The sequence below is a fragment of the Didymosphaeria variabile genome (assembly GCF_027946475.1).
Source record: "Didymosphaeria variabile strain IMI 356815 chromosome Unknown scaffold_1, whole genome shotgun sequence".
Taxonomy (NCBI): Eukaryota; Fungi; Ascomycota; class Dothideomycetes; order Pleosporales; family Didymosphaeriaceae; genus Didymosphaeria; species Didymosphaeria variabile.
The window spans coordinates 1,550,662-1,574,044 of record NW_026611620.1 but is presented as its reverse complement, the minus strand read 5'-3'; the positions used below and the strand labels follow the sequence as shown (position 1 = coordinate 1,574,044).

The 23,383-nt window shown below is 42.3% G+C and overlaps 6 protein-coding genes across 6 annotated transcripts; 5 read left to right on the top strand and 1 right to left on the bottom strand.

Moving 5' to 3' along the window:
• Positions 1-241: 241 nt before the first annotated feature.
• On the top strand, positions 242-1,696 carry N0V89_000498 (uncharacterized protein; the record flags this gene model as incomplete). The annotated part of the gene is made up of 2 exons (XM_056209319.1): positions 242-463; positions 530-1,696. 2 exons carry the CDS (start codon positions 242-244, stop codon positions 1,694-1,696), a joined length of 1,389 nt encoding a protein of 462 aa, XP_056076141.1.
• A 416-nt stretch (positions 1,697-2,112) lies between these two features.
• Positions 2,113-3,795, bottom strand: N0V89_000497 (uncharacterized protein; the record flags this gene model as incomplete). Its single annotated transcript, XM_056209318.1, has 3 exons — positions 2,113-2,527; positions 2,577-3,240; positions 3,291-3,795. The coding sequence occupies 3 exons, from the start codon at positions 3,793-3,795 to the stop codon at positions 2,113-2,115; spliced, it is 1,584 nt and encodes a 527-aa protein (XP_056076140.1).
• A 786-nt stretch (positions 3,796-4,581) lies between these two features.
• On the top strand, positions 4,582-6,585 carry N0V89_000496 (uncharacterized protein; the record flags this gene model as incomplete). Its single annotated transcript, XM_056209317.1, has 1 exon — positions 4,582-6,585. The coding sequence occupies one exon, from the start codon at positions 4,582-4,584 to the stop codon at positions 6,583-6,585; it is 2,004 nt and encodes a 667-aa protein (XP_056076139.1).
• A 409-nt stretch (positions 6,586-6,994) lies between these two features.
• On the top strand, positions 6,995-8,260 carry N0V89_000495 (uncharacterized protein; the record flags this gene model as incomplete). Its single annotated transcript, XM_056209316.1, has 1 exon — positions 6,995-8,260. One exon carries the CDS (start codon positions 6,995-6,997, stop codon positions 8,258-8,260), a length of 1,266 nt encoding a protein of 421 aa, XP_056076138.1.
• Positions 8,261-10,165: 1,905 nt separating this feature from the next.
• On the top strand, positions 10,166-12,308 carry N0V89_000494 (uncharacterized protein; the record flags this gene model as incomplete). Its single annotated transcript, XM_056209315.1, has 2 exons — positions 10,166-10,616; positions 10,666-12,308. 2 exons carry the CDS (start codon positions 10,166-10,168, stop codon positions 12,306-12,308), a joined length of 2,094 nt encoding a protein of 697 aa, XP_056076137.1.
• Positions 12,309-14,669: 2,361 nt separating this feature from the next.
• Positions 14,670-15,018, top strand: N0V89_000493 (uncharacterized protein; the record flags this gene model as incomplete). The annotated part of the gene is made up of 3 exons (XM_056209314.1): positions 14,670-14,680; positions 14,736-14,914; positions 14,966-15,018. The coding sequence occupies 3 exons, from the start codon at positions 14,670-14,672 to the stop codon at positions 15,016-15,018; spliced, it is 243 nt and encodes an 80-aa protein (XP_056076136.1).
• Between the last annotated feature and the right edge of the window lie 8,365 nt (positions 15,019-23,383).

The following is a 23,383-nucleotide window of genomic DNA, read 5'->3' as shown; positions in this document are numbered from 1 at the left end:
TCTTACCCTTGCCAACGAGGCAGCAGCACACTCTTTTGTTCCTTCGTTTTCGACGCAGGATTCCATCTGGAGGTTATCAACCCTAGGTCTCCTCTCCTTCCTTATTTTTTCTTTCATTCTACTCACACTTTCGGAATACCGATCATGGCGACGGCTTTCCCATATTCCCGGTCCACCAGCTGCACACTTCACAATTCTGTGGTTGCTGAAACATGCGTGGTTGGGGAATTTGTTCCCCTCCATGGTTGATGCAGGGAACAAATATGGCGATCTTGTTCGCATTGGTCCCAATCTTCTGCTTTGCTCGGATCCGGATGAGCTGAGGAGAATCTCTGGTATTCGTTCCAAGTACACCAAAGGCCCGGCATACGATGCCGGACGCGTTACCGAGGGCGACCCGCATGTTGCTTCGCAGCGCGATCCTGTCAAACACAAGGCGTTGAAAGCTAAGATGGGCACTGCCGTAAGTTCGAAACCCTTTCCAAACTGCTGGTTTTTCGGAAGAAATTCAAACTGACCAAATGATCAGTACTCCACCGATGTACAGCCAGTGATCGATCGTCAGATTTCGAAACTGATCGATCTCATCGACAGGAAATACGCGACAAACCGCACTTCCAACAACGCAAATGCGGAAGGTCGTCGAAATGAGACCTCTGCACGATTCATGAATTTTGGCGAGAAGATGCATTTTTATGCGCTGGACTGCCTCGGCGCGTTTGCCTTTGGCGAACCATTCGGATTCCTCCAAAAGGACGAAGACATCAACCGAATGACACAAATTAACGACCTCTCTCTGCGAATGGTCACTGTAGCGGGCTTAGTACCATGGATGTCCGGTCTGCGAACGTTGTGGCCATTCAGGTGCTTGGTCCCCAAGGAGGGAGACAAAGTCGGGTTCGGAATCCTCTTTGGCTTTGCAAAGAATCTGGTCGACCGAAGAACAGCACCGGATGCTAAGCCCAAAAATGATATGCTTCAACAGTTCATCCAGAGCGGAATGACCAGAGATGAGCTGATGCAGCAAGTGTACATTCACATCATTGCTGGCTCGGACACGACTTCCAATTGGTCGCGCATGGTCATGCTCTGCTTATTGACTTGTCCTCCGGCTTACATGGCTCTTCAGCAGGAGATCGATGCCGCCACAGCCTCGGGAGCGCTGAGTTATCCAACAGCGACGGATGCTGAGAGTCGCTCTTTGACCTACTTGGATGCTGTGCTGCGCGAGGCAATGCGGATGCATCCGCCCTCGGTGTCGCCGTCTAAGCTATCACCTGAGGGCGTCGACACCGTATGCGGCTATGCAGTACCCGGAGGAACACAGGTCGGCGCCAACGTACCCGGCGTGCTGCGTTCTCAAGCAGTATTCGGGCCTGACGCGGACTGCTTCCGTCCGGAGCGGTGGTTGGAGGCCGCTGAAGAGGAGGATGGCGTCAGGCTCACACGCATGAAGTCGACGCTTGCACTCGTCTTCGGCGCGGGTAAATACCAGTGTATGGGTACACACATTGCGTATATGGAAGTGCGGAAGCTGTTTGTGGAATTGATGCGGAGGTTCGATTTTGCGATTGTTGACAACAAGAAACCCCTACACGTTGAGTCGCTTGCCATTATGGTGGTGCACGATTTCAATGTAAGGATAACACGGCGGACGAGATTTCCTATGTTAGGTAGAGAAGGCGCGGAGATATAGACTGGACAGTCAGCTTTCCTTTAAGATACCCAATTCACTTCGAAGTACTTTTGTTTAAAACGCGTGTTTGGTATTGATGTATTAAGTGTGGTATCTCATGGCGCTATGGCTCTTCAATTCTGATCGCACAGCCATGGCTCAGCATGGTCAATTGCCTACTGTCACAATGCCGCTTTCGAAAGTAGAAGTCTGTCGCTTGGGGTGCCTGATGCTTATCGCTCTAGATTGATGGATATTGTCGCTTTGGGTTGTCGCTTTGGATCATGGATTCATGTCGCTCTGGGACATTATATTGGGCGCATTGGTCTCGCACCCATCCATCGCTCTACTAAAGACATTCCAGAGCTGCTGCATCTGATACCTGATGCGGTCGCAGTGCCAGTATACGGGTGGGCTCTTCATGCACCCCGCCATACTTACGAGGTGGGCAGAAGCGCTTGGTTCCGGGTATGCTTGGGGTCCTCAGTTTCCTGGTCACCCCAATTGGCATCCCATCCGTTAGCAATCAGATAGTCTTTCCAGATCTCGTCCTCATTGTCGAGTACTTTCGAGCCGTCTTGAATGACGAACCAAGCGTTCAACGCACCCAGAACAGCGAAAGCTGATCCGACTAAGAAGGCGACCTGGTTCGACTTATTGGGATCGGTATATGAAGCCATGATAGCAGTAAAGACCTGTTCGGTGTAAGTGTTCTGCATGACCTTCCCCATAGCGAAGCCGCTTACCTCAGTACCAATGGCGGCTCCAGCCTTAGAGCAAGCTGAAATAAAGCCCATAGTGTGACCACGCACAGAGGTGGGGAAAGGTTCGGTAGCCGTAATTACCACAGTACTGTGGAATGTCAGCGGCGAACTGCGTCACTTGTGTGACCTGCGCTTACCTTCCGGGACCGACCTCGCCGAGGGTGAGGAAGATGCCGTACAAGACGATGAAAAGTGGAAACACGGTTTGAATCTGCTGACCGGCGCCACCAAGGATGAAACCCAAGATTGCCTGGAGAGTGTAGCCAAGACATTGCGTCTTCCTGCGGCCAATCCTGTCCGATAGATAACCACCAACGAACGGCCCAGGCAGATAAAACGCGTTAATGACAACTCCCCAGCCCAGGTTTTGGACGAGCGAGTTGTTGGGGTTCATGCGCGAAACGATAGTGGATCCGAAAATGCCGAACGGAATGGAGATCCAGTTGTACAAGAACCAACCAAGAGCGGCACCGAAAAGTCGTCGATAGTACTTCTTCGCGATCAGTACGTAAGGCGTCCTCTGTTTTCGAAGCGCGGATTTGCGGTAAGCAGTTGAGACCTTCATGCGCATGCGGAAATAGAAGATAGAGAGAGGGGGAATAGCACCAAGTGCGAGAGCAGTCCTCCAAACGATGTGGTACTTGCCAACTTCTTTGTTGACACATAGAAGCAGTAGCAGAGGTACCAACGCACCAAAGCAGTATCCTAGACCGGCTGCAAGATCGCCAATCATAGCAAACAGGAATCCTCGTCGCTTTCGGAAGTGGCCCGCCTCATCGGAGGCTTCCAAAGCACCAGCGCCTAGCATATTTAGCAAGCCTACAAATACAAGCGGAATTGTAAAGACTCACCAGCTACGGGGTATTCTCCTCCAGCGCCCACGCCGGCAATGCCGCGAGCAACAACAAGCATCCAGAAGAGACCAAGTGGAGATGTTCCACTAGCGCCAGTGCTCAACGCAATACCAAGAAGGAGGATGAGTGTTGTCAAAACGGCACCAGTCTTGCGGCCGAGTTGGTCCACTACGACACCGAACCCGACCATGCCCACTATCATTCCGATCAGGAAAGCGTTCGAGAGTCGTGCCTTCATGTCTGATGACAGTGTATCGGGGTAGATGACCGTCAACAGAAGGTTAAGATTGCTCATAACAGCGGCGTTGTAACCATCGGATCCCAATGCAAGACCGGAGAACAGCATCATTAGGTAGACAGATACTTTGCTGTAGAGGGCGGGCGCTGTGCCCTTCTCAATGACCGACTCGACATCTCCAACATCGACAGCCTGGGTTTGCTTGTCATCTTTCCCATCGCCAGATGTTCGATCATGGACGGTCGTGATCTCGGGTGCCGACATTGCGCCCTTGGTGTCCCTCAGAGGTGGTAAAACGTTCCAGAGCTACGGTTCGTACAACCAGGGAGAGCGTCCTTAAGTAAGTCGAGCTTCGAAATGCTTGTTGATGGGAATCGGAAGCGGCAATAGATCGGGTGTTCTCCAAGGCGCTATGGCGCGGCTCCCACAGATAAAGTCGCGCGGTTCCAACTGCATCGAGCAAGTGTTCCCACCTAGGCGGGATCTCAAGGGTGTAAAGGGCGTACTTTTCCGTCGCTCGAGACTGCCGATGAATTTCCGGCATATCAGATACCGTAGCCTCGTCGAAGCGAATCACAAGGAGGTGGTGAGTGGTGGGGGAGCTCCGAAAGTGGGGGATGAGGCGGGCTGCAACAGGGGTTGGCGTCGCCCTTGACTGGTTGGAGCCTAGCGTGCAGGGCGGAGGTGAGCGCAGGAATGGGACTGAATCATTCGACTTTGCCCAAACTGTTCACGATACATAATGACTATGTGTCTTGTATCTGACAAATTCGTTCACACGGGTCTCCGATTCTTTTGAAGCCGCGAAAGCCCGCATGTAACCTCACGCTGTCCAAACGCGCGAAGCGCGCGCTGCGACTTCGGACCGGCAACATTGTCATGCCTGCGTTGAGAATCACCTCTTCTGAGTCGCTTTACAAAAGAGTAACGCGGGTCGAATCGCTTCGTGCCTGGTGAGACTTTCCTCGATAATCGCAACCTGCGTAAGTGATTACGAACGACCTCAAAAGTACAAACAGCTGAAGGGAGAACAGTTTAGTGCCATTCAGGATGCAACTCCTACCAATTCGCATCATTCATCACGCTCCCATCGCTCTGAGCGATGGGACCGTACTCTCTGCCATGATATGGCTACCGGAAAACGCAGAGTCCAATCCGGTCCCTGCCATTCTGGAGTACCTGCCATATCGTAAACGTGATATGACAGCTGAGCGCGATGCGACAAACATGCCCTACGTCGCAGGCCGCGGCTATGCCTGCGTGCGCGTGGACATGCGCGGCACAGGCGACTCTCAAGGCTTGATCTTGGGCGAGTACTTGAAACAAGAGCAGGACGATGCGCTTGAAGTCTTGCAGTGGCTCGCGGCACAGAAATGGTGCACTGGCTCTTGCGGAATGATCGGTATATCTTGGGGCGGCTTCAATTCGCTGCAGGTTGCTGCACGGAGGCCGAAAGAATTGAAGGCCATTGTTTCTATTGCATCGACCGATGACCGATACAACGACGATATTCACTTTATGGGCGGTTGCATGCTCACGGAGAATTTCACCTGGGCGGCTTCAATGTTCGCGATTAATTCTTGCCCACCTGATCCAGCAGTCGTGGGAGACCAATGGCGAGACCTTTGGCTACAACGCCTCGAATCTGGAGGCTTCTTTGCAAAGGAGTGGCATGAGAACCAAAGGCGGAACGATTTCTGGAAGCATGGTTCCATCAACGAAGATTACAGTTCTATCGAGGCCGCAACTTACTTAGTGAGTGGGTGGCAAGACCCGTATACCAATACAGTCTTCAGGATGCTGGAGAACCTAAAGTGCCCCAAGAAAGGGCTCGTGGGTCCTTGGGGTCACAAATACCCCAATTTTGCGAAGCCTGGCCCACAAATTGGCTTCTTGCAAGAGACAGTCCGTTGGTGGGACAAATGGCTGAAGGGTATCGACGAAACGGGTATTATGGATGAGCCCCAGCTTCGATGTTACCTGCAAGATCCCGCTCCACCGGCCCCTCACGACAAGTTCCGTCCTGGTCATTGGGTTGCAGAAAACAAATGGGCCGACGACAAGGCACTTACACGCCGGATGGGTCTTTCTCCAGGGCGCTTGACCGACGAAACCTCCACCAGTTCTGAGAAGATCGGAATCTGTTCCCCGCAAACCCTTGGGTTCGCTGGAGGAAGATGGTTAATCTTCGGCGTCGAGGGCGAGGGCCCATCCGATCAGCGCCTGGAAGCCGGCGGTAGCCTCGTATTTGACACTCAGCCACTCAAAGAGCCTCTTGATCTGCTCGGGGCTGCTGTTCTGAACGTTCGTATCGCAAGCGACAAGCCCGATGCCCTGATAGCCGCAACGCTATCAGAAGTGCTACCCAACGGCGCAGCAACTCGCGTATCTTACGGTCTACTTAACCTCACTCACCGTGACAGCCATGAAGATCTGAAGGCCCTCGAGCCAGGAAATTTCTACGACGTAGAATTGAAATTGAATCACTTCGGACAGCGCCTAGGGGTGGGCAGTCGCCTTCGTCTGGCACTATCTTCTACGTACTTTCCCATAGTCTGGCCGTCCCCTGAGGCTACCACCCTTACAATCGATACTGGATCCAGTCACATCGACCTGCCGGTACGAACCGACGACTCTCAAGACTCTAAGCTTAAGCCGTTTGGACCGGCGATCAACGGCTCTCTCAAAAAGACTCAGCTACGCCCTGCCGATCACAAGAACTACGTCAAGCAAGACTGGGATACCGGACGCACAGAGCTTGTTGTGGACTGGGATGATGGAAAGTGGGAAGTGGATGCGACTGGATGGCGTTTTGGGTGGACGACACCGATGGTCATGGGGGTTCACCCTGCCGATCCACTGTCTGCTGAAGTCTACCAGGGCTTCGATAGAGAGTTTGAACGTGGCGACATCAAAGTCAGCTTCAAGGGGTGGACAAAGATGAGGGCGACAACTACGGAGTGGATTATGACTGCACGGATAGACGCATGGGAAGGAGAGAAAGCGGTGTTTGGACGAGACTATGAGTTCAAAGTTCCCCGCGATCATGTGTAGACGGTCTTTTAGGAGGTTGGCTCTGAGAATCCGAACCTCCATGTAGTCCTCTATCTTTCGCGATGTGCTCTCTGGATCCTGGACCCTAGTGTAGCTTAGTGTGGAGAAGCCAGGACCACGCATCATCGTGACTATCCTAGCCATGGCGGGGAAAAGCCTATCAGGAGCAGACCAAGAAGATAGCGTTCCTTCCACCAACCTTTGAAGGTGCATTCCCCATCGTATTCGTATTAACTTACCCACCACAGTAGGTCTCCCAACTCCCAGGACTACTATTGTCGGGTTCACTCAAGCAAGGCGTATTGTGACCTCCTCTGTAGCTCAGTAGGTTATTATAACTACCTAACGCAAGCTTCTAGCTTTCACAAATCTCATTTTGGTTCACTCTATCATCATATATACTACTACCATGGGTCACTATTTCGACTGGAACGCAGAGCGAAAAAGTGTTGGTTTAGACGAACTCATCAACCGGGCTCCGCAGAATGATAATATCGATCATAAGGCTCTGCGGGCCTATCGTCAGTCTCGCATTCGTACTGAGATGGCTAAACACGGCATGGACGCGGTAGTCCTCTGTGACGGAGTAAACATTCGCTATGCAACAGGCACGCGTAACATGCAGGTCTGGAGCGGTCGCAATGCACCCGCACGATATCTCCTACTCACGCAAGAGCGATCTATACTCTTCGAGTTTGCCGGCTGCGCGCATCTTGTCATCGGATTCGAAGATACAATCGATGAGGTGCGCATTGCCAGAGGAGCGCAGTTCAATCTGGACAGGAACATCGAGAAGAAGGAACGCGACTGGGCGAAGGAGATGGGAGACTTGATTAAAGAGCTTCTTGGCCGCGACAGTGGCGTGACGGTTGGCCTGGAGCGGATGAACGCCGGCGTCGGCATTACCATGACGGAGCTTGGTTTCAAGATCGTAGACGCGCAAGTGGCTGTCGAGCTTGCAAAATCCATCAAGTGTTCTGAAAAAATCCAATGCATCAAGGAATCTTTACGCGCCACCGAAAGAGGTGTCGCCATGCTGCGAGATGCGATCAAGCCAGGACAGACGGAGGCCGAGCTTTGGTCTATCCTTCACAAAGCCGTGATTGAGAGAGACGGCGACTATGTCGAGACAAGATTACTCAATGCCGGCAAACGTTCAGTCCCTTGGTTCCAGGAGACCTCCAATGCAGTAATCGAAGAGAATACCCTCATATGCCTAGACACAGACGTCGTTGGCTGTCACGGGTACTACTCGGACTTCTCTCGAACGTTCCATGCTGGTCCTGGCGAACCATCTGCCTCGCAGAAGCAACTTTACAAGGATGCATACGAGATGCTCAACTACAACATCAGTGTGTTGAGACCAAATATGACTTTCAAAGAGTTCGCTGATGCCGCTTGGGTAATACCGCAGAAGTACTGGAAACACCGGTACTTTGCCATTGCGCATGGCGTTGGCATGACTTGCGAGTTCCCATACCTTTACAGCGCAAGGGACTTCGACGAGTTTGGTTATGACGGGATAATCGAGCCCGGGATGACACTATCGATTGAGGCTTATCTGAGTGAGGAAAGAGGCACTGATGGTGTAAAGCTTGAGGACCAAGTCCTCATCACTGAGACTGGAATCGAGCGCCTGTCGCAGTTTCCATTTGAGAAAGCTTTGTTGTCTTAAGAGTAGATAATCAGTGAGAGATCTGATTGCTACTTTGCTGGCAACGAGGTGATTTATTGTCGATGAAAGACATTACGTCTGCTGCTGGTGCGTGACGTGGTGTATCTCGTACTTAACTGCTTCTTCGGGCGGCGCTAAACCGAAAACAGCGACCTATCCTTCTAGCTTCCTCCTTTATCTGGGCAGCCACACCTGCAACTCCTTCCCACTTGCGCCGAGGATGAATGGATGTACATCCCAGCGGAATTTTCAATCTTACCTCTTCGTCGTCCGACTGTAAGATTGGAGGGTAGGTTTCGTCCATCATTGACCCGCTTTCATGCTGTTTGTTAGCCTTTGAGTCAATCTCCAAGTCGCAGTTACTAGTCTCCAGATGTTATGACACACGCACTGTTTTTTTATCTCGTTCCAATGCGCCATAGGAAAACATATGTCTTTCACGGTCGCACAACTACATTGCTGTTCAGCGTTGGCTGCCTTGCTTCTTCCACATAAACACCACAAGCTGTCCAAAAACGGCGATGGAATGATGAAATGGAAACATGTTCAAATGCATTTCAAAGATAGCGGCTATTTTACGGTTTATGGCTTAAAACAAATAAGAAACCACGAGCCTGCCTCGTCCCATGCGATGGTGAAATCACCCCTTTCTCCTTTATACCGTGTGAAATCTACCAACTTGGTACCTTGCCATTATTTCGTGCGGGCTTGGAAGAAGCTACCCATGATACATCTCATCCAACTCAAGCAACGGCTCTGGAGACTCTCATTCATAGGCCACCGAGAAGGTTACCACTAGCAAGCGCAAGTGCAGCCGCAAGTGGTGATGATTGCAACATTTTTGTCGATAACCAACCGTTGATATGCAAGGATGAAATCGTCTATGGGTACACAATTCTACCGCAAACACAGCCCATGGTATGAATGGCCGACATCAAACTGCTTTGTTCGAAGCATCCAACTTTTTGTTAACAATGGAATTAACGCTTTGCGATCCGCCTCTCTGGGCACTATGTGTAAGTACTGCATCGCAAAACCTGGGGACTACCATAACTCATATATATATATCGATCGTAGAACATTACCGGCTCACATTTGATGCTCAGGTCTGGGTACAGGCCCCAAGAATGCGTTGTATAATCTTGATCATCTCGTATATACAATACTAGTGCGCTGTGTACATAACACCCAATATCTTGGGGCGATGTTATCCTCTCAGTCATGGACCGGGCAATAATCTTGTTGCATATCACATCTTTCTTTCAAGGCTGAGACCACGAAAGGTGAACTCATATTTGAGTTACTCAGTTTCTTCGAAACATGCCAAATATGCAAATTTGGCTCCACCTCGCAATTTATAAAATTTGGTTTCAGCGCAAACTTCATAATACATGAACGGCGCTTGCGCTTGTAAGCTCATCCCGTGATGAACCCGCATCCAAGGGTGAAAGGAAGGACCAACAGAACTGCACGTGCTTTCACCACCACACTGCAGGCCCGTGTCTGTGCACGTGCTTTCGCCTGTACTTGCGCCCGCATCATAAAGACTACGCATTTTTCGAAGCCAACGAGTCCCCAACACACCCACCTTTTCTCGCATCAACCAACAAGCCACTTTTACCTGAGGCCAACCTTTTCCAAATTCATACTGTGTGGTCCCTGCACCTGCGACTTAGGTCTACATATACTCCAAGCACAGGAGCTCTGTTTAGCATCCACAACTCCTCCGCCCCACGTCTCAACACATCAACCACCAAACACTTCAGATAACTGAAACAAGTCTTCAACTACTGAGTTGAGACACTGTCTCACTTAATGGTGTCGCCATCTGAACAAGCGCCGCATGGCGCTGGTAGTCCGTATACCCAGCCTAGCTCGGGCCAGTCAGGCCGCAAGCGCCCAGCCATGACTGACGAGTTTACCTCCGAATCTCTGTCAGATACCGAGCAGACCGTGGCAAATCATGCCTCTAAACGCCTTAGGCAAAATGATTACCACCCGCCGGATGCGGAAGTGGCACCAATATCCAGGAAGCGTAGAGCCGCAATCCACGGTCCAGATGAAGAAGACGAAAAGGAGTCTCCAATCGGACAGCTCAATAGCGGTTCCCAAATCTTTCCACGGAAGCGTGCCAAACATTCCAAGACGAATGTTGGCTCTGTCGATGTATCTTCGCCACAGGACGAAGTAGCCTTTGTCCAGACGCCTCCAGTCCCAGAGGCTGATAATCAAGAAACTGACGAGGACTATGAGTCAGAGGGTGAAGACGGGGACGAGCCGGCGAACGACCACGATGATGAGGGACCGAGCGACGACAGCGACGACAGTCGGGTTCCTACGACTCCTCCTGCAGAAGGTATGTTTCACTCTACCCAAGATCCATTCACGTTACTAACAAACGCTAGCATTCACCGTGCAACCGCCTGCCAAGCTTTTGTCGTGGAAGAAAGGCCAATACGCGCCTACCAAATCCTACATCAACCAGCAGGACTGTCCCGTCAACTGGGAGTACGTCAAAGCGCGCACAAGCGGGTTGACGGATGCGCACATCCAAGCTTACATCTATCGCAAGCCATGGGTGCCCAACGATGGAGAATCAGAATACGATACCATCAAAAGGATGTTCAATAAGGCTGGCGATACTTCCGTCAAATCTTTGGAAGGTGTTCGCAAGCGATTCGGCAAGGCCAACAGGGCCGTCTTTGAGACCACTAGTGTATGGTTCGAAGGTTCTACTCCCGGCTTGGAGAGTCATGGAATCAAGGGCCGTACGAAAGCCGAATTTCAGCAGGAACAGGCAAGCCAAAACACGCCCACCCAAGACGAGGCGGACGATGAGGACGGACCAGCTGCACCCTTACCGGTAAAGATTGAATTGGATCCAGATGATCAGATCATCACATTCATTCTGCAGCCGCCGGACCTGGAGTTGGATGATCGTTGCGTGGAGTGCTGCAAAGCAGAACTCTGCTACGATAAGAAGTGTCGGGAAGCATGGAGACAGTTCCATACTAACCCTCAACTTGACAACTCCAGCGATTCAGAAGATAGCGACTCGGAAGACGACGCAGAAGATGATGAGCCCTATCATCTCGGCAAACACTCAAGTGACCGCTATGGAAAAGCGCTTTCAAAGCAGCGCACTCCTTTCGGTTGCCACATGCACCAGCCTTTGATCATGCGTTTTGTCCATCGCGAGAAGTTCGCAGCCGTCCGCACCTCCGAAAAAGGCCTGGAGAGCGAATATGTCGTCGATGTATCGCCCAAATCGTTCGATCTCTTCACTAGTTGCTTTGCGCCGAACTTCAGTGGCGAGTTCCCCGAGCGACCAAAGCGCTTGGAGGTGTACCTGGATAGAGAAGACGCAGATCAGGGCAAAGATTTTTCAAAAGCCGTCTACGAAGATGTCGGAGAGTATAATATTGGTAACATCCTCGAGGCATACTGCTGCTCTCAATCCTTGAACTGCCCGATCGTTAGCGATGTTCTTCTTGATCATCTGCGCAAGATCCTCCTGAACCGCGAGTCGTTCACGTTGTTCGAGCCGGAAGACCTTCGATACGTCTTCCACTTCACGAACGCAAGCGATCCCATTCGATTGTTCTTGCTCGATGCGTTCCGGCTCAAAATGGCCCCCGCAAAACGGTTGATGCGACAGCACTGCCATTCGTACCCTCCGGAACTGGTACGGTACTGGGCACACTGGGAGCGTCAGCAGCTTGACGAGATCTCTCCCGAAAACCAGCAACTGATTGACGAGTTCCCCACGACGTACATGGGGCGCCGCGGCGCCATAAACGGCTTGCTCGGGAGAATTCGCGTGATACCTGAACCTGAGGAACACCCACATGATCGGGAGGGCGTGATCTGGGATAATTGCATCTTCGAAGGCTGGTCGACTCGAACGTGGAAGCCGCCTGCGGGCCGACTTTCTCGTGACGCGCTCCACGAGCGCTTCTCCCAAACCGACTCTATCGATGCCCTGTCTTCCAATAACGATAGACTCTTCCGGGAGACTTACTACAACCTTCCGATTGGATCCAGTTAGACCTCGGGAATCTACAAATATCCGTGGTGGACGCGTACACACCTATCAACATGTCTTACTACAAATATATATCGAACCCGCCAAGTCTCACTTTCCGAGCATCCAGATACTCACCGCAACAGCCTGGGTGCCCTCCAGTGTGAAGCACGAATGTCGCACGTCGCAATCGGGATTCCATTCAACCGCTATCCAGGATTATCATGGATTGACGATATCCGCAAAAAAAAAAAGTTGAGTGTAAAGATGAACACCGGGAAAGTATCGAGGCCATTCCCCAGCTTGCATCGGTTCTTGTGGTGACTAGAGTAGCAGCCCTATAAGGGTTCCTCAGTTACCAAAACGCCATGATGTTTTTGCAGAGAAAAACTCTCCTTCGTTGCTTATTTTCGACCCATTGTGCGAGTCAAGTCTTAGGAATGAAGGATAGTGTACACTGCAGAGTGCGACGGCCGTGGGGCAACTTGAGGCGGCTTAGGATGTCAGCCATGTCGTCATGTTCATGTTTTATTTAGTCTCTTTGTAAAGTTCTTTTGAGACGTTTCGTTTCGCGTTGTCCATCTGCGATGCCTGGCATCGTTCGATTTCCTAGTATAGAGGTAGCAGGGTGTTTATAATATTCAACGAGCATCTGGCCTAATTGAGAAAGAACTTAACACTTTGATTGGTGAATTCTGACATGCTTGGTAAAAAAGAAAGAGAAGCTTGTGGCTTATATGATTGAGGACATCCTGTCTGTGTCAGTCTTGTTATGGCCCCGAGCATCCCATCATCAGATCACCTGCTATCCAGAGACTCAGCTCAGCACTTGAATTGAAACTCGCTTGCTACCCTGCATCATGCTTGTCATGCCTTTACACGCCTTGTCTATCATGTGTGAAGATCCCAGTCGGTAAATGAACCTCTTCTATCGTGCGTGTCGTAAATTAATTGCCCCACAGCACCACCCTATATTTCTCCCTGGTAACGAACTCCAAACTCGAGATGAAATCGCATGTCTAAGTTTGACGGCAGTTACACATGCCCCACACCGATAAGAAAATATTGTCGTACCTGGACATATCCATCGTTTACGCCCGGGCTACGTGACATACTTCACTGACGAGGGCTGTTCCCCTTGCTATACTCCGGTCTTCCTACACGACTTCTGGTCTTGTTACCGATCAGTATGCATCGTGCTGTTCTATCATTACTCTTGCTTGCGAGCGCATCGAAGGCGCAAGTTGCCCATATGATGCGCTTCGCGTGCTCACAACTAACGGTTGAGAGATTGGACCCACTGGTAAACCCGGGACAGATCGGGACACCGCATACGCATCAGATCGTGTTCGTCTCTTCTCTGTTTGTCCTCCATGCTCAATCTGACAGTTTTCAGGGGCGGAGACTCGTTTAGGCCGGACATGGAGCCTGTCGAATATGACTTGCCGACACAGTCCACCTGTACAAGCTGTACATTCAATGAAGTAAGATATTCCCACCCCACTTGAAAGGCAACGTTCCGAGGCAATTGACTCACCTTGACTAGGATTTCAGGTAACCTAGCTACTGCCGTATCCCTGAACACATCATTGACGTACCCAAGCAACTACTGGACGGCAGCGCTGTACTTCCGCGCTCGTAACGGAACGTACAAAAGAGTGAAGCAGGTTTCCAACGGTGGGCTGCATCAAGACGGCGGTCATACGGTCTACTATATCCCGACTTACGATGGTGTAAGCAATGTGACGGCATTCGCTCCGGTACATATTTCCTCCTGTGGACTGTCGGGGCTGTATTGATCTAGCACAGGGCTTTCGCATGCTTGCAGGAAATCCAATGTTGCGCAACACAACTGGCGAATCTCGAGGCATCTGCCATCGGTGTTTATACAAAGACCAGCAACCATTTGGTGGAGCACCTTGTACGGGCGAAGATACGACGCATCTTCCTGACCACCAGTGCGAAGGTGGCATCCGGACGCAAGGTACAATAGCTTTTTTCCCTGTCGCCACCGTTTTTTCCCAACGAGTTGTTTCTTTTAGCCTGACACCAATCACTTACCTCACTTGGCAGTGACATTTCCCACCTGCTGGGACGGCAAGAACCTTGATTCTCCCGATCACCAGGCAAGTATCCTGAGCGTTGATGATGTGCTCAAGTATTAATATCTTCCAGTCCCACGTTGCATACGCAACAATCCCCTTCGAGCCTTACGCCGATCCCATAGTCACTCGACCCTACACACCGTCCCTTGAACGCGGTAAATGCCCCGACACGCATCCGGTGCATCTGCCGCAGTTGATGTACGAAGTGATATTTGACACAACAGAATTTAATGGGGAGGGAATGTGGCCAGAGGACGGAAGTCAGCCGCTGGTGTTTAGCATGGGCGATGCGTGAGTGTTTTCCGTTGTGTAAGTCGAGGTGAATGCATTGTATTAATGAAAGCAGGACCGGACATGGAAATCACGGCGACTATATGTTCGGTTGGAAGGGTGATAGTCTACAGCGCGCGATTAATGCGAGATGCGATAACGACAAGTGCAAGGAGTTGACGAGGCAGACAGACGAGGAGGCTATGAAGTGCAAGATTGCGCAGAAAGCGGTTGAAGATGTTGGGAACGACAATTGTAAGTTCGAAATCTCTGAAGAGGTAATAGAGTACACTGACAGAATTTCAGGGTTGAAGACTTTGCCGGGTGGAGTGGAGATCAACGATGGAGTGAATGTGTGAATGTGCGCGGCGACATGTGCTCGACACATTGTGTGAACTCCTAGTTAGAGTTGAGTTCCAATCATTTCCAAATCAATGAGATTGCGTTAGATGAGAAGATGGTAAAGGGTACGACGTGTCGCCGTCGCGCTTCCCTGTTGTTGGGCTTATCGATAAGCGGTGCATGCCATTGGGTGATGCAACAGGCGGCAGGCCATGTGACCATGGGCCCGCCAAGAGGTGGCATGCCAAGATGTCGGTGCGAGGCGCTAGATAAGTAAGCTTAATTCATTCTCAATTAATTTAGAATTAATTTAGAAGAACTTAAATATTTCTAGCTTACTATAAGATATTAATAAAAAGTAAAATTATAGATTTATTAATAATAGCTATACCTTTAAATCTATAATTTTACTTTTTATAAATATCTTATAGTAAACTAGAAATATTTAAGTTCTTCTAAATTAAATTAGAATCGATTTAGAATTAATTAGAAAGAACTTAATTATTTCTAGCTTACTATAATATATTAATAGAAAGTAAAATTATAGATTTATTAATAATAGCTATACCTTTAAATCTATAATTTTACTTTTTATAAATATCTTATAGTAAGCTAGAAGTAATTAAGTTCTTTTTAATTAAATTAGAATCGATTATTACGAACCAGATAACGGTGGGTGTAATAGGGCCTCTAGAACTCTATTACTAGCCGTGGCCCTGTTAGGGTTCTGGTGAGAGATAAGTAGCGTATAGGGTTATATAGATTATATAGGGTATAAACGTTAATTAATTACTACTATAAAAATATATTACTAAAGACTTAATAGTAATCTTCTATAAGGAAACTAGATATAGAGAACTATATTATAGATTAATAATAAAGGCTTACTCTATAGTAATCTATTATCTCTATATACTACTATCTAATAGTAGCTCTATAGGCTCTACCTATAAATTCTATAAATCTAGGCTCTATAGCTCTATTCTATAGATCTATAGATCTAATTACGTAACTTTCTTATATACCTATATTATACTTAGTATCTAACCTATAATTATATTCTTCTTCTATATAATCTAATTAGTTACTACTATTATTAACGTAAGTTCTATAATTCTATTATAGTATAGTAGCTATAACACTATCTCCCCCTTCTAAGTCTTTAGCCTAAAGATTAATCTATTATAGGGGTAGTACTATATTAGTAGGGTAAGCCCTATTATAAGTTAGGTTATTATTACCCTCTATACCTTCTTATAAAACTAATAAATAACTTATACTTACTAATAAAATTAGTTATTATAGATTCCTTACTATACCTTATTCTTACTATAATTAGTTAAAGATTTTATATAAGCTTTCTCTATATAATATATCTAGGTGTCCTACTTATAAAGCTTATATTTATTTAAATATCTATAGTTCTTATAATATTAATAGGATTTTAGTAGCTAAGAGTATATTATCTACTACTATTATTCTATCTATACTAATTATTTATAGTGTATAACACTAGTCGCTCCTAAGCTAAAATTTAAGCTAAACTTATTAAGGCTAAAAAGGTCTAGGAAAAAATTCTAGATACCCTTACTACTACCTAGGTAAAGGTATTATAGTTATAGAAATAAAAGGAGCTTCTTAATAAGTAGAAGAATTATTAGTTAGTATTTCTAGAGGCTAAACTAGATTAGGAAAAAGTAGAGCTAAAGGCTACTAGTCTATAGAATAGTTCTAAGGAGGGTAAAGTAGTCTCTTAAGATACTACTTATACCTTCTCTAATAGTAGTATTCTTTATAATTTACTATAAGGTAGTCTAACTCTTAGTCTAATGTCTCTAGGTTTTCTTTAAGAGATTAGTTTAACTAAAATTCTTCTAACTTCTTAGGGTAGTTAAGATTACTTTCTAGTTCCTATATATTATTCTATAGGTTTCTATTAAATCTAGAAAGGGTAGCTAGTCCTAAATAGGTTAAGGTTAGTTCTTAGGTAAGACTTACTAAGGGGAGGAAGAAGGGGTTCTTATTAATATAGAAGTATTTTATAAAGTATAATAAGTTAATAAGGGAGGCCTAAGTAAATCTAAATAATAGATTAAAACTTAGGTTAAATATAAGAATTAATAGTAATTCTTCTATTTCTATATACTTAATTATATATAGCTACTTACTAGTGAGTGCTTACTAGAGAGTGCTCTCTAGAAAGTACTCTCTAGAGAGTAGTTACGTAACCTTCTAAAGCGCCCTAATTCTTAAATAGGTATTACCTATAGTTAATATATACTTATCTAGAGGCTTTACTATATAATAGACTATTCTACTACCTATTAGGTTCTAGATTCTAATATTACCTCTCCCCTTTCTAAGATTTATTCTAAATCTTATAATCTCCTTATATAAGTTACTACTTACCCTACTTACCCTTCTACTATTATTAGTACTATACCTACTAACTCTACTATCTATAAATATCGTCTTTATAAAGAAATTCTTAGTGCTAATATTATTATAGAGGAATCCTACGTTAATTATAACTTTAAGAATACTATATATTATATTATACTAAACTTAAGTTTAAAGTGTGCTAAATATACTTATATAGATTATTTATGTATAAATATAAGCTAGGCTTCCCTAGATAAGACTTACGAAGAGTATAAGAAGAAAGTAGAGGAAGATAAGAAAGAGTTAGCTATAGTAATTATATATATATTATATAATAAGAAAATATTAGCTTAGGCTAAAGAGCGTGCTTATAAGAAGATAATATATCTTATTATAGAAATGTTATCTAAGGGTAAGGATGTTAATTTAACTATAGTTAACTATCCTATAGTAGATATATTAACTAGGTATTCTAGTACCTTATAGTCTACTCTAGATTAGGTAGAATAGATATCTCTTCTAGGGATATAATACTATATCTATAGGTATATTACTTAATTATTATTATAGAGTAGCTTTTATCTCCCCTAAAGCTATTTCTAGTTACTCTAGTATAGTTATAGTAGTTATAGATCTTTTTTCTTACTTATTTAAAAAGCTACTAGTAGTTCTTTCTTAACTTACTTTTAGGTTCCTATATACTTTCTAAGTGTGGGTAGCCTTTCTACTTAACTAACTATTCTTATAGAAATCTATTATCCTAGAAGTTCTTTCTCCCCACTTTGTGGTATCCTAGGAGTATTTTAACTTTAAATTTAGTTTCTTCCTTAAGTTAGTAATAGAAGGTAGTTTTAACTAGTGTCTTAGGGTCTACTAGTTCTAATAATAATATATAGAATATAGGGTGTATTTTTATATTAGGCGGTAACTCTAGTTTATAGTTAACTAGTAATATCTATTTAGAAATATAAAATAGTCTAACTTTAATATAATCTAGTTTCTTATGTTTCTTCTTCTAGGTTTAAAAATTTTTTATAAGTAGATATGCTTTATCCCCTTCTTTAGCTAAGGTACTATTTTTTATTTTTAGTTTAAGTATAAAGTTACTTACTATTAAGCTTTCTTAAGGTTTTCTTAGAGTTTATTATATATTTTTTCTATATTATCTACTATATCTATAGCTTCTTTTACGTTAATATTCGTTAGTAGTTATTAGTTAAAGAGATTTAGATATTTTCTATATATAGTATAATAAGGTGTTTGCCCTATTACTATTAATACCTTATTATTATGTGCTAATTATGCTATAGGTAGTAGTAAAACCTAGTTATTTTTCTATTTATTATAGTATATTTATAGATATATTTCTATAGTTTAATTTATTCTTTCTATTTTTCTATCCGTTTATAGATAATATACCGTGGATAGTTTTTATTTTATTCTAATAAGTGCTATAAATATTATTTAAAAGTTTAATATAAAGAGTTTATCTCTATTACTAATAATTATTTTTAGAATACTATAGTGTCTAACCTACTTATCTTAAAAAAAGGTAAGCTAGCTCTTTGGCTAATATATTCTTTAGATATGGAATTAATTTAACGTAGCTTATAAAGTAATATATAATTACTAAAATGCTATTATATAAGGTTTTTATAGCTGGTTTAATTAAGTCTAGTATTTCTATAATAAAGTCTATAGCGATGTCTTTAAAAGATACTATTAGTATCTTAATTAGTTATATTTCTCTATACTTAAGATATATACTATGTTTATTCCTTTAGTATTCTATATATTTTTAGATATAGCTAGTTACAGCTTCCTTTATTCCCCTAAAGGTGTAGTTTTGCTAGATAAGCTCTATTATTTTTCTAATACCTAGGTGCCCATATATAGGGTTATTATAGTATTATTTAATAATCTCTATTTATAGTTATTTTGGTACTTCTTAGTTTATAACTAAAAGTTAATTAAGTTCTACTATTAGTTTAAGAGATCCGTTTTTATTTTTATAAAGAATTACTAAGTAGGTTTTAACCTTTTCTTCTACTAGATTACTTTATCTACTAAGTGCGTCTACTTATCTGTTTTCTTTTCCTGCTATATAGATAATTTTAAATTTATACTAGCTAGTAGTTTATAATTATCTCTATTATTATAGTATTAGTTCTTTTATTATTATAAACCTTAGTAGGTTCTTATAATCCATGTAGATTTCTAGCATTAAATAGCTAAGAGTATAGATTCTCTAGTGTTTTAAAGCTTTAATAATAGTGTAGAGTTCTTTATTATATATATTATACTGTGTTTCTATATTATTAAATTTATATAAGTAATAGGTTATTAGGTGCTATTTACTATTTTATTTTTATTTTATGTATGCTCCTAATATAAGATTACTTACGTTAGTTTTAAATTATAGTAGTTTATTACTTCTAAAATAAATAAGAACTAGTTCCATAATATATACTATTTTAAGGAGCTAGAATAATATTCTATACTTATTTATCTATTTAAAAGGCGTATCCTTTCTAGTAAGGTTTATTAATAGTATTATAACCTTTACGTAATCTTTAATAAATTATTAATTAAATCTATAGAATTCTAAGAATTCTTAGATATTCTTTATAGTCTTTAGTATAGGCTAATTTCTAATACTCTCTATCTTACTTAGTACTATCTTAATTCCTTCTATAGTAACAACGTGTCTAAGAAATTTAAGTTATTTAACATTAAATTAGTATTTCTTAAGTTTAATTTTTAAGTATACTTTATCTAGTGCTTTTAGTACTATCTATACGTGCTTAATGTAGTTAGATTTATTCTTAGAGAAGATAAGAATGTCGTCTATATATATAATAATAAATATATCTAAATATTTATAAAGTATATTATTAATAAGTGCCTAAAAGGTTACTAGTGCATTAGTAAGTCTAAAAGGTATTACTAGGTACTTAAAAAGTCTATAGTATAATTAAAATACTATCTTCTATTCTTTACCTTTTTTTATTCTAATTAGGTAGTATCTATCTCTTAAGTCTATTATTATAAAGACTTTTACTCTTAAGAGTCTATCTCTAAGTTCTAAGATATTAGGTAATAGGTATCTATTCTTAATTATTATATTATTAATTACTTAGTAGTTAATATATAGTCTATCTAATCTATCCTTCTTTTTAATAAATATAAAGGGACTTACTACTAGTAACTTTAATAGTCTAATATATCCTTTTATTAGGTTTATCTTAATAAATTTATATTCTTTCTAGAGTTCTTCTCCTATCTTACTATATAGTAGTCTAAAGGGTGGCGTCTTCCCTTCTTTTAGGTTAATTATATAATTCTAGGGTTAATATTCTAGTAGGTTTACTTTTCCTTTCTTCTCTATAAATATATATATCTATACTTTATATTCTCTTAGTACTTCTAAGGGTATACTTTCTTCCTTCTTTTTATATTTTATAACCTAGTAGTTCCTACTAGCGTCTACTAAGAGTTATTTCTATTTTTTAACTTTCTATTATAAGTCTATATTATTAATAGTACTTTTATCCGCCGTTAATCTCTATTATTACGTGGGCTTAGCTTATAATGTATATTTATAGCGTTCTAAGGATAGTATTCTTAAACCCTAATTAATATATAGGTTATACTTTCTTAACTAGGGTAATCCTAATATAATATTATACCTAGATCCGTCTAGTATATTATTATAAGGGGTTTCTATATACCTAACCTAGGTCGTACCTTATAGGTATTTAGTGGACGAGAGTAGATAAATAATAATAAGAGAGTAAAAGAATATTCTAACCTTACTATAGAAGGTAAGGTAATAATTATATAAGAAGACTAATAGATCTTAATATAGAAGAGGTGCTCTAATTTTAACTATAGAATTTTAACTATAAAGAATAGGAAAAATTCTAAAGTTCCTTTAGACTATATACTATTCTTTATTATCTAGGAGATCCTACCTAGACTCTAAGGTCCTAGAACCTCCTAAGGTCCCTAGGGTCTCTAAGGTCCCTAGGGTCTTCTACTTATACTAGACCTTATTATATAATAAATAATATAAGCTACCTATTTAGCTAGTCTATAGGGCTTAATCTAGCTTACCTCTATTACTAATATCCTAAGTGTAATCCTCCCTACTTACCTTACTTAGTCCTACTATAATTATAATATTATCCCCCTCCTTAGGAGTATTATTCTAATACCCTAGTCTAGCTTCCTATAGTATAGCTAGCCTATTAGCGCCTATTAGATATATAAAGGTGCTATTACGGCTACTATGCTATAATAGAATTATAGGTATTACGTTAATAATAGTAGTAACTAATCGGATTATATAGGAGAAGAATATAATTATGGGTTAAATGCTAAGCATAATATGGGTATATAAGAAAGTTATGTAATTAGATCTATAGATCTATAGAATAGAGCCATAGAGCCTAGATTTATAGAATCTATAGGTAGAGCCTATAGAGCCACTATTGGATAGTAGTATATAGAGATAACAGATTACTATAGGGTAAGCCTTTATTATTAATCTATAATTTAGTTATCTGTATCTAGTTTCCTTATAGAAGATTACTATTAAGCTTTTAGTAATACACTCTTATAAGTAGTAATTAATTAATATTTATACTATACGTAATCTATATAACCCTATACGCTACTTATCCCTCACTAGAACCCTAATAGGGCCATAGCTAGTAATAGAGTTCTAGAGGCCCTATTACACTTTAATAATCGTATCTTAAGAGTCTCTATAGGTACGTACCTAGATTACTAGTATTAATAATGGCTCCTATAGTAAACTAACTAATATTATTAGACCTAACAGACTTAGTCTAGATAAAGGAATAACTTAACTACCTTAATAAAGAGAATGCTAGGGCTAAGGAAGCTTATAAGTAATTAGTTAAGTAAGTAAGAGTTATATTAGAAGGGACAGTAGGAGGAGCTAATAATACTATAAAGGAATAGATCTAGTAGATAGAACTCTAAATAAGGAATAGACTACTAAAACTTATAAATCTAGAGAAGTTTAATAGTACTTAAACTAAACTTAGGGGATTTCTAGCCTTAATATCTCTTTACCTAGATCTAAATTAAGAATATCTTAGAAATAAAGACTAGAAAGTGGCCTATATAGCTACCTACTTTATTAGAAAAGTAATAGACTGGTTTAATAGTTATCTTATAGATTAGAAAATAAGCCAAGTTAATAACTAGAAAATAGAAACTAACCTTATCTTTATAAGCTATGCTTACTTTAAGGAAAAGCTATAGTTAACCTTTAGTAATATTAATGCGGAACATATAGCCAAATAGAAACTTTTAAAACTCTAATAAACTAAGATAGTAGTAGCTTATATATTAGCATTTAAGTAGCTAGCTAATAAGGTCTTAGACTACAGAGAAAGGGCCCTAATATAAAGGTTCTATAAAGGACTAAAGTTAGATATTAGGTATAAAATAATTAGAATAGAGAAACTAATAACTCTACCTATAATAATTAAATAAGCTATCTAAGTAGACGACGAGTTATTCCTATAGAAATAAGATAATAAGGGAGGAAGTAGATATAGCGTAAATAGCTAAAACTATAAAACCTATAATAAAGGGGACCTAATAGTCTTAGATACTAATAAAGAAAAAGGATTAAGTTAGGATATAATAAAGGAGAAGTAACGTAAAGAAGACACCTACTTTAGCTATAGTAAGAAAGGTTATATAGCTAGGAACTACCTAAGTAAAAGCTAGGATAAGTCTATAAAAGGTACTAAAGAGAAACTAAGAAAATAAGAAACCTTAAGGGATACTAAGGAGAAACTAGCTAGTAGTAAGGAATATAAGGTAACCTATTAGGCTAAGTACTCCTAGGATACGTATATATTACACATAAAGATAAAGAAAGATACGGGATACTAGCTAATAGGCAAAAAGTTAGCAGCAACCTAAGAAGGATAAATAATCCTATAGCTTAAGAAATAA